This window comes from Coccomyxa subellipsoidea, assembly GCF_000258705.1.
Source record: "Coccomyxa subellipsoidea C-169, whole genome shotgun sequence".
In the NCBI taxonomy this organism is placed as follows: Eukaryota; Viridiplantae; Chlorophyta; class Trebouxiophyceae; family Coccomyxaceae; genus Coccomyxa; species Coccomyxa subellipsoidea.
In genome coordinates, this window is record NW_005178038.1 from 584,209 (window position 1) to 595,119 (window position 10,911).

The 10,911-nt window shown below is 52.9% G+C and overlaps 3 protein-coding genes across 3 annotated transcripts; 1 reads left to right on the plus strand and 2 right to left on the minus strand.

Moving 5' to 3' along the window:
• Positions 1-388: 388 nt before the first annotated feature.
• On the minus strand, positions 389-1,957 carry COCSUDRAFT_14530 (cyclophilin-like protein; the record flags this gene model as incomplete). The annotated part of the gene is made up of 5 exons (XM_005648973.1): positions 389-488; positions 737-961; positions 1,196-1,272; positions 1,430-1,522; positions 1,757-1,957. 5 exons carry the CDS (start codon positions 1,955-1,957, stop codon positions 389-391), a joined length of 696 nt encoding a protein of 231 aa, XP_005649030.1.
• Positions 1,958-3,624: 1,667 nt separating this feature from the next.
• Positions 3,625-7,402, plus strand: COCSUDRAFT_40871 (hypothetical protein; the record flags this gene model as incomplete). Its single annotated transcript, XM_005648974.1, has 9 exons — positions 3,625-3,652; positions 3,717-3,814; positions 4,168-4,362; positions 4,737-4,964; positions 5,280-5,499; positions 5,767-5,957; positions 6,236-6,338; positions 6,700-6,821; positions 7,250-7,402. The coding sequence occupies 9 exons, from the start codon at positions 3,625-3,627 to the stop codon at positions 7,400-7,402; spliced, it is 1,338 nt and encodes a 445-aa protein (XP_005649031.1).
• Positions 7,403-7,745: 343 nt separating this feature from the next.
• On the minus strand, positions 7,746-10,360 carry COCSUDRAFT_61918 (Ribokinase-like protein; the record flags this gene model as incomplete). Its single annotated transcript, XM_005648975.1, has 8 exons — positions 7,746-7,798; positions 8,089-8,243; positions 8,470-8,587; positions 8,870-9,101; positions 9,453-9,592; positions 9,753-9,907; positions 10,060-10,202; positions 10,343-10,360. 8 exons carry the CDS (start codon positions 10,358-10,360, stop codon positions 7,746-7,748), a joined length of 1,014 nt encoding a protein of 337 aa, XP_005649032.1.
• Between the last annotated feature and the right edge of the window lie 551 nt (positions 10,361-10,911).

A 10,911-nucleotide genomic window follows, 5' to 3' on the forward strand; every position in this document is an offset into this window, starting at 1 on the left:
CGCAACAGTTGCAACTGGCTGTCCTCTGTTTTATCACACTGCGCATGACGCAGTCACCACAATACTAGTACACCGCAACTGCTCTGCGAAAGAGACCTTTCTGGACAAGCGGGCACTGCCTGCACCCCAGCAACTGGAGCAATACCTTTGCTGGTAGCAGAATCCAAAATAGACCCATGCGCATTGTCCAAAGTATCACACTCTAGGCAATAAAGATCTCTTGTGAAGCAATTTCTGGGTTCGCTCAAGTGCCATAGCAAATCTCTGTCTCACTCTTGTCTGAGCTGCCTTCACACAAGATAAAGATAATGCCAGCAGTGGTAGCTGTCAGAAATATCCTGCCAGGAAGGCTACCGCTGCATGGCCGCGAGAAAAACATCCGATCTGATCACACAACGCCTGATTGGGCTATGACCACCCTCTTGAATGGCCTCCCAAACCCCTTCTCGGCAACGTCCGCTCGCTTGTCCCCGGCTATCTTTGCAACCCTGCACAATGCATCGCCCATCTCTCACCACCAACACCCAATCAAACTACTAACACCTGGTGCTCATGCAAACTCTAAACTCCTCAAATGCACCTTCTCTCCTTCAACTACTGAGCAAGCCTGCAAGGAATCGCGGACAGTGTCACCTGAGACCTTTCATATATGAGCAAGCCCGACTTGACTGTGCAAGCAAGCAAGCACTAACAAGCACTCCTAATCGAGAAGGCATGGGTGGAATTTGGAGCGCACTTGAAAAAGGGAGAACCAGTATTGGCTTTGACAGACGGCAGCTGCGCAATAGCTTCCACGACGTCCATGCCTCCGATCACACGGCCGACTACGAGGTTAGTCGTGTCCAGCTCAGGCGCGGCGGCTGTCGTGATGACAAACCCCGAGCCGTTTGGCACCGCGCCCTGCTGCTCTTGCACCGTCACCAGCTTGCCTTGATACGCAACCAGCCTCTCCTTGACCGGCCTGCAGGGAAGCACACCAGACCCATATCACGTTCAACCCTGCTCCAGTTGAAAGACTGCAACTGGCATTGAGTCGTTGGCACCTTCTGCTGTCCAGACGCAAATGAAGCTCCCCTTCGACAGCAGTCAGAGGAGATCTGCAAGTACTTCACTTGCAGCAAAGGCCCTTTCAACTCAATCTGAGGATTAAGGTGAGTCAGTGTTCAGGGGTGACAGTGAGATTAGGTAAGCTCACCGCGGCCGAGAGTCCTTGACGACTAATGACACCAGGCCCTGCTCCCCATGGGCATGCCTCGCATCCTGCAACTCCACCTGCACAAGCACTGCAGTTTCTAAGGCTGGATTCAACTGAATACAAGTACCACTGCCTAAGGAGAGGGTCAAGGTGCATGCAGCTCTGCAGGACTGGACAGGGGGCAACAGCAAAAGGGCCTGCAATCAGGAGGCTGGTGTGAGGCAGTGATCTCACCTCAAGCTGCTCTACTGTGTCGCCGCCAGTTATGGTGGCTGTATCATTCGCAGAATAGCTCAACCTCGGGAGCTCGCTCACGCGTATGAAGGTCTGCACACAACCGGGGACACAAGTCAATTGATCCCGCGAACAGGGAGCATCCGGGCACTCATATGAATGCACCAATGCATAATAATCCTACTCTCCTTCCAAGGGGTATGCCAGTGTCCGTCAGTGCTGGGAAAGCTGCCGGTGAAGCTGAGGTCTGTGGCCATATGAAAAGGTGGCATAGTAATATTTTCGAGCGCAGAATAGTGTGGCGTGTTTCCAGGTGCGGGGGCATACCGGTGCGATAGTGTCAACCTTGGACAGCTGGTAGCTGATGCCTTCGTGGCCCTCTGCCAGATCCATAAACCGCCGCGATCCAATGGGCACATCATCAAACAGCTGCACCACTATTCTTCCCTGTGACTCGCCGGCGACATTCATGTCAAAGTACACCTGCACGTGGCAAATGGACGAGGTAAGAGCCTCTGCGCCTTCCATCCTAAAAGAAAATTGCAAACGAATGTCTAATCTAAGATAAAGACGAAAAATAAAATAGGCAAGCAGTTTGCTCCTGTGAGGAGCAAAATGCTGACCTCATGTCGCCTGCCGCTCCGCTCTACCTCGTCGTTCTGTTCTGCCAGCACCGTGCTGAGGCCGCTGACTGCCTCAATTGTTGCGTTCACGCTCCCTGACGCGAGCATGGGAGAGAAGTCTGCACGGGCTTGCATTGGTGACAGCAGCAGGGCACCAGCTGCCAGCACATGCAACATAGGACCGCCCATCTGTGGCCTCAATGTGCTGGAAGCAGTTCTGCAGGCTGTAAAGAGACCTGCTTCGTCTCCAGAACAGGATGTGGTGGCCTCAGCTGCTGGCTGTTTGGAGCCAACACTCCTTGGCTTTGAGGGACGTTCCCTGCCGCACTTCGTAGGAGCCAACGATGTGGGCAGTAATGCACATCTGGGCAATTGAAAATATAGATGTCCCATTATAAATTTAGAGATCGTGCGATTATGTTCTGTAAGCTCAGGATAGTGTCAAGATGAAGCGTTCGGGCAAAAAATTCGCTTCACGACTCCATCGTCAATCAGTGATTGATACTTCGAACAAATGTATATTTGCAACAGGGCGATTCCTTTATGCTTTGCTTCCTGCACCTCTCACATCGAGGCGATCTGCTGTTCCGAAACTCTTATCGTGACGGAACTTTGAGGTCGCCTGGCCTGCGGCGTCCCTGGCGGCTTCCGTCCTGGAGGAATGTGCCGCATTCATCATGCTTCCTGCGGATGTCTCCTCGGATTTGTCTATTCTGCAATGCTAAACAACACAAGTATCACGGTGGATTCTTTTTTGTCACTTGTGATAGCACAGTGCGCACAGCAGATGCCGAGATCCCTGTCAAAAGAAGCAGCAAATGTCTACACAATCGAAGAAAAAGCGCAAAAGTAGATTAGAGGCTAATCAATCCGATTTTACAGTACCGCAATCAATATCTGAATCTGTCTCCAGGTATTGTACTCGCAAGTTGGCGAGCTAGTGAGGACCCATGTGTTTGCTTTTCAAGTGTTTTTTGACGTAAGGATGGTACAGCTGTACTAAACCGGCACCTGTGCACACAGGGATGACTGCCCATCGATTATTGCACTGCAGCCTGGGCAGGTGTGCCTCCTGCATGCGTATCTCTGTGCATCATGATGCTGATTTGCCGGCATACAGCCTGCATGAAAGGCTTCTTCTGTTCACAGGTAGCCTACTTTGAGGGGGAGGCCCAGATCAGCGTGAAGAGGGGGGCTGTCTTTCTGAGCGGGTGCGCATAAACGCTGTATTTCTGCATGCATCCATGTGGATTGCAGATAAGCGCCCTTCTAAGCAGTGGGGCATGCACGCATCTTCCAGGACGTTTTTGGAGGCAGGCAAGGGAGTTGCTGCCTGTGCGAATGCGGCTCTGGGAGGGGCATTGCCAATCGAGGCCGTCCCATTAGGCACACAGGTTGCCCACCAGTCCCACGCTCATTACTTTGCACTACTTTAACTATTTTCGCATTGCTTTGTGCCACAAAGACTGTCTCGAGGCGCTGTATTTCTGCCCTTCCAGAGCAGGAGGGCCATGATCAAAGTATGCACATGCTGACGACTCATACGGGATTGACATGTGACAATTGCACATCATGTTCAATGGCGGCTTGGTGGATGCAGGTGCCGCATCCACACGAGCATGTGCAGATTGGATTCGACAGGCTGCCGGGGGATGGATCTGCAGCCGATGGCGCTGATGTGGCGGCTTTTGCTGGTGCCAGCTGGCGGGTGCTGCCAGAGGGCGCCTGTGCAGCACATCTTGTGCCCCAGGACTGGCGAGAGGTGGGACCATGGGGCAGAGATTTGCCCTTGATAGCATGCCTGAATGGGCATTTGCTATGAGAATACAGCAGAAAGACTGAGAATTTGTCTTGTTCAGACAGCGGACTCATGAACAGGAGGGACGTGGAATTTGAAGCACAGATGTAGATGTCAGGTGCAGCTACCAGTTGGAGATGTTGGCCCGGGCACTTTGGGGTCAGAGACGGTTGTTAATGGAGACATTGCTATGCTGATGCTGGCGTTGCTCACTTGGTTGTCTCTGAAGGTGTAGATGAGACTGGGTAGTGTGGTAAACACTGCAGAACATTCAAACTCGGCACCGACAGCTGACAAGCGTTGACTTGGCTGCACAGGCTGCGGCAGGCATAAGCGTCGCAGTGCAGGACGTATGCAGCAGCGGCCGCAGCGGGGGTCGCACAGTGGCAGTGTGTGGCGCCAAGGGCACTGGAAAATCCTCCTTTGGGCGCCTGCTGGCCAACTCGCTCCTCAACAACACTGCACAGAGCGTGGCGTGGCTTGATGCAGACTGTGGGCAGCCTGAGTTCACCGTGCCAGGCAAGTCACTTTGAGGTTGATGGATGATGCCTGAAGTTGTAAGTTTACACTAGTTGTTTAGTGCAGTTGGGGTGCTGTAGGAAATGCTGCATGCACACAGTCCTCGCCATATGCTTTTTCCTTCCAAGAGATGGTAATTTTTTTTTTGATCATTTGTGAAAGGAACCACACAGAGATGCAGCTGACTTTTGAGGGTGGGGCAAGTCATCTGTGCGAAGGAAACAGGTCTTTATTCAGTGAAATATTCGCTATGGGATCATGACTTTTCTTTTGGCGCAGATGCCTTGCCCGTTTCATAGGTTGCGATTTTTGCGGGCTTGAGTGCGTTAAGAAAGGCCGTAATGAAAGGGAAATTGATGGGTCTGAGTGTCGTGTTTTCTGTGCAGGAATGGTGTCCCTGACCTACCTGGACCGCCCAGTGTATGGCCTGCCTCACATGCACCAGCGCAAGCCAGATCAGGCGCGCTTTGTGGGGCACCTGTCTGCCGAGAGGGACCCTGTCGCCTATAGAGGCGCGGTGCAGGAGCTGCTGAGCTGGCACGCTGCGCACCACACGAGCGCACCTCTCGTCATCAACACCTGCGGGTGGATCAAGGTGCGCACATTGCTCTGCTTCAAGCTCCCTGTGCAGGCAGTTGAAACAATGCGGCCCTTTCAGGTTGGGTTTCTGAGAACGATATTCACAAGCAATACCACGCCCCTGAGAGAGAGCCTGAAAGAGAGATCTAGGGGGCCAATTGAGGAGGCTTGGCGGCCTGTATGAGCAGGACTCCTCAGGAAGCCTCTCTACATGTCTCATGTTGTGCTTTGTGCCAAGCCCTGCAATATATTTGTGGAACTGCTAGTTCTGTTGCCTGCGCTGTGCCCTTGCTAGAGAACGAGCCAATGCTCTTTGTGTGGTGGCATGCAGGGACTAGGCTTTGATCTGTTGGCAGATCTGCTGCAGAACGCAGGCCCCAGCCACGTGGTGCTGCTGCAGACAGCCAACCCCCGACGCAACCTGCCCGCAGAGATCTTCTGGGCGCCTGCGGGCAGCCCGGCGCAGGTGCCGGCACCTGCCTGCGTCCTGCAGCTGCAGGCTGTCGGGCAGCTGCCCCCTGCGCCGGCCGCACCTGCCCAGCAGCTTCCTGGTGCGTCGCTCACCAAATTTTACGGTTATGCATGCTGAGTCATCAGCTCCTAATTATCAGGAGGCTTCATGAGTTACGAGTGAGCCTGTGCCAGACTCTACCCAAGCCTGCGCTTGCAATCGGCATATGGTCAGCATTTGCCCGTCAGCTGCTGTGAGAAGCGAAAATTGCATGGCCAGAGGTACTCATAGCAAGCTGGCATTGGTTTTGTCATCATTATTTGAAAATCCGAGTATTTGAGCACCTGATCAGGTGTAGTGCATGCAGGCGCGCCACCCGCCCCGAAGAAGCTGTCAGCGGCCGAGACGAGGAGCCTGTCTTGGCTGGTGTGGGCGCGTGAGATTGTGGGCCTGCCCACGTCTGGCATCAGGTGGGAAGCTGACACCCTGGCGGCAACTGCCATGGGCCTCGCATCCCACACCCCCTACACAGTCCAGCTCAGCGATATGACCGTGGAGGTACGCCCCAGCTCTATGGCCTTCCTTGCAAGAAGTGAGTAATATTACAGAATGTCAGTCAGACGTCACTCTGCGAAGGAGTGCAGCTACGAGTGTTTGTGCCTCCATCAGCTAGCTGTGCAATTTTGGGGTCCTCAAAAGACGCAAAGTCAGCTGGTCAGTGCTTAGGAACTTGTGGTTTGCCCCCCTTGAACCAAAAGAGGAGTTGCAATGGAGAGTGACTGCTGAACACGCGACAGAAAAGGAATGAGCAAGAGTGCTTTGTGGGTGTTTGGTAGGTGCTGCATGCCAGCGTGGCGCCAGGTCAGCTTGGCTATGTGCTGAATGGGGCACTAGTGGGCCTCTGTAGCAGGGCTGAGCAGGCAGCGGAGGCACCTGACGGTGAGGCGATGCCCAGTTTCGGTGTATAGTATGGTTTTGTAGTATCTAGTAAATGTGATGACGCCCACATTTGTGCGTTAATTGAAGTAGGCTGCAACCATGCAGCCATGCACCAGGCAGCCTTGCAAGATGATGTTTCGCGCATTGTGTCATTGTTACGCAAGTGCTAAAACACTGCCAACGGTTGGTTGGGTCTGCTTGGAAATGGCGAGTCCATTGAAGGGTGGGATTATGGCCAGCCTTACCTGCAGCTTGTCTATGGAACGCACCTTGCCTCTGACAGGAACAGCGTGTAATAATATATGTGGAAATTTTACAATAAATGTAGCTGCTGAGGTGGAATTTGGCTGTGCAATGACAGGGCGGCCAGAGACGATGTGCTTGGGGGTGGGCATCATCCGCGCAGTGGACATAGCTGCAGGACGTGCATATGTGCTAGCGACTCTTGATGTCGAAGCCATGCAGCAGGTCAATGTCCTGCAGGTGTGACTCGCCCCCTTTTTTCAACACTGACGATGTCTTTGTCTGTTGGTTGTTCTACAGGAACATCAACCAATTATTTTGTGATTGTAATTTACTTTGGCTTTGAGTAGTCTGGATACCTGCCGGGAGGAGCCATCGGTGATTGTCTGAATAGGCTTTGCGCATGCAGTTGCAGCACTGGCATGTGCATGCATTTGTCAGCACGCACACTTCTGTTGGTCATGTGAGAGCTGCTGGCTGCCGGGACTGCTTGACAAGGAAACAACATGCAATTTTGTCTTCTAGTCTCCTGGGACGGAGGGGTCTTGCATGATACATGCTGCGCAAGAAACCCTGCATGACAGCCCGTTCTCCCTACTTGGTGCTCGTACTGCCTGAAATATGTTTTGCAATATCTCTTCTTTTAAGAGAGCGACACTGTGTTACAGGTGGGCAGACTGGAGCTGCCACCAGAGCTGCTGCAGAGCGGGCCGGTTGTGTCCCCCTATCTCAGCACATGGTCCATCGGCAGCGCCGGCACCGGCGCTGGCGCCATCAAGAGCCGCAACAATCTGCCGCGCGCAGCGCAACTTGTTGGATGAGCACGTGTTGTCAAGGGAGTGAAATGATAGTGATAGGCAAAGAATAACTAAGTCGGACAATTTCACAGCCAGCTGTGAATCCCTGGCAGTGCAATTATTTGCTTTGATATGTTCACCGGCTGATTTCACTGTTGACAATTCTTGAGACGCTATCGAGCAGGAGCACGGAGTAAACCAGCAGTCCAGGGCCCCAAGGGAAATATTATGTGCAGTAAAAAAGCTGTATACATCTGTGTCACTTTCATAGTGCCCCTTCTCACTCTATAAATGCTGTAGTACAGCAAGCCTCCAATGGCGCAATGATGTCAGTACAGCCCGGCTCAAATGCTGCACTTGCGCTGCATCAATGTGCTTTGGCACGCTCCCAGTGCTCTGCACTGCCTGATGCGCCACAGCCTGCACGCCACCACCCATCAGCCATCATCGAATTTGGAGAGCAAACACCAAGTCATCTCTCACGCATGACAAGCATGCAAGATTCTCTTGGTGGGCCATTGCAGCGTGCTTTTAATATAAATCTGCCTGTACGGTAGGAGTGCCCCCAATACAAGCGACCCAGTCACAGATCCTTTCTTCTGCTGTGTTACTGAGGTCTCAAGTAACAGAGTTATTGTGCTGCTGGGAAGAACAAGTTGGCAACGGTCGGCAAATGGCACAGAATCTCAGCAGTGGACAAGAAATGTGACATACTATGCCGTGTGCGAGTGCTTCAGTGGGGCTGCAGCCGCGAAGGAGGCCGAAGAGCGCTCCAGCTACGAGGCAATCCCCTGCTCCGCTCGTGTTGACCACCCTTGCAGGCGGCGCTGCCATGAACCCAATCTCCAGCCAGCGCCCGTCTCCGCTGCGGCCACAAATGCAAACGGAACAAAAGTAGAAGTCAAGCCTTGCAATTGCTGATAAGATCAGTAACAGGACCAACGTGCCTTTTTTGAGCGACACAGAAGGCACCATTATTGGCGTCCAACTCTCACAAGCGCATATTGCTGCCAGAAGAGTGCAAGCCCAAAGAGACATAAATAGAAGTCTACACACTTATGCCAGCGCACGCAAAGTGTATGGTCACTGACCTCAGCGTGCACAGCGCGGCGCCCAAGTGGCCGAGTGTGAGCACGACGCATCCCACTCCCGCATGCAGTACCGTGCACAGCTGCGGCGATAGCAGTTCGACGGCGTTCCCGGCTGCTTCTGATACCAATGTTGCTCTGAACCCTGGCTTTAATTGTATATCCTCCCCGCTGTCCGCAGTCTCCGCACCAGTATCTGTACTGTTTCTTATCCCTGACAAGCTACCGCTATGCCTGGCTGGCCCATGCAGGCGCTCAGCTACTGACCCATGTGTGCTGCTACCCATTTGCTGGTTTCTGGTCTGCATGCGAGCTCCCTCTTGCATAGAGCCTGGCAAGGCCTCGCTGGAATTCAAGGAAGGAGGTGCCGAGCCACCATCAGAGCTGCTGCGCTCCATAGTACCGCTTGCGCCAAGTGTGGGCCAATTCTGCCGAGGGTCATTTGCGCCCGACTGAAAACGCTGCTGCCGCGCTGGTGCTGATATCAAAGCCTCTGCCATCGCCGTGAGCTCCTTTGCATTGGGCGAGATGTAGTCCATCATGTGCAGAGCTAAAGTGGCGCGCACGGCCTTTGCTGCCGACACCGGTTCGTACCAAATAGGAACGACCTTTTCCGACGCCAGCTGTGCCGCATCCTGCACCAAAATGGGATTGTTATTATTTTGTTGTTGTATTGTTGTTAGCATTGAATATATTTTTCCAGTCCTGAAAAAAAGCAGATGGAGCATATTATAAAGTGCAGCAGCTTGTGCAGAGATTATTATCAACTGGATTAAAGGTGGAAGGAACCATCCATGGCAGACGCCCTTCAAGACCAGCCCTCATGATAAAAAGCCACTCATCCCTTCCAGCATGCAAAGTGCCGCCAGGAGACAAGCCAAATGAGTAGGAGCACATGGCATTCAATTGAATTGCTGCACAAGCAGGTGCAATTGATTGAGCTAATTGGACGAGTGAGGCGATGGGTGAAAAGGGGCCGGGCATACCAAGAGCGCATCGGGTGACAGATTGCCGTCAAGCATGACGAGAGGGGCTGACTGAATATCCGCTGTGTGCTGACGCAGCACTGCTGGCAGGCGCTCCTCCAGCGCGCCCACATCAGCCACGCTGGCGGCCACCTCACCGCCTGTCATCGCCAGGTCACCAAATCACGACCAAATTTGCACATATGCTTTGAGCCTTACTGCACACTGCAAGAGACACCACTGTTCTGTCACATAGACACGAGACTGTCTATGAACGTATAAAGACATCTGATTTCCATCGTAGATGGGTACGAGACACACCTCTGTCAAAGATGATGCTGACTGAGGGGGTGGTAGCCCCTGGCACTCTGTGGATGGCATGCGTCGGGAGGCCCAGTGACTGCAGGTGACTCAGCAGCATGTCACCCGCTTGGTCTTGCCCCAGCACGCTCACCAGCAGAGGCTTCAATCGAGCCCTGTATTTGCAAAAATATTGTCACTCCCTGTCAAGACTGACCCTGTAGCATTCTGTTGTCAGGCATGCATGCGCCTCTCCATGACGGCAGCTCAGAATGAATCAATGAAGGTTCTCAGGCAGGCAGGCAGGCAGGCCTTTTTTAATACTGACCTGGCTGATGCTGGCAGAGGGTCAGAGTTGCACAGCCGTGCAAGGCACTCGCAGATGTTGCGCGCCACACCCCCTGGAGTCTGCTGGACCTTTCCAGGTACAGAGCCACCACGATAGACGTCAGCATTGGTGCTGGGTTTTGCCTGCGAGGAAATGGTAGCATCAGAAGATCCATGACATCAAATCCTCGGATCAAGTCCTCCTTGGCTTTTCAACAAAGCAAGCAAGCAAGGATGTAGAGAGATATACGATACAATTGACGTTGCAAGCAATGATCACGGACCTGTACGTCCATCACCATGCCGCCGATTAGGACAGGATTGCCTTTTTCTGGCAGATGTGAGGAGGTTACTGAAGCCACAACCTCTGCGTTTGAATCTTTGTCGACACCTCGTAACTGACACAGATGATTCGAAAGAATTTGAAGTCGCTCCATCTAGGTATCGAGGCGACTGCGTAAACAATTACAAGCCGCATCGAATTACCACATCCCCACAAATGCACTGCAAATAAAAAGCTTCAATTTGCTATCGTACAATTATTGCAGTTGGCGAGGCACTTGAGTTGAAGCCCCGGATGTATCATTCGGTTGTCCCCTCCACATCTGTCTACAAACTGACTCCAAGAAAAAGTGGATGGTAGCCAAAATTGGCCTGCAGGCAGCTACAAGCACTGCGGCACTTAAGCCATCCTGGAACAAGGACTCTGGGCACACGTCTCTAAGAATTGATGCACTGAACACAACAGCAGCAGCCATTTAATGTGCAGTGGCAATTAGAACCCCCACACACCTAAACCCTGGCGCTGGCATCATGATAGCACGGCTGGCAAAGCATGGCTCCTGCCATGCAG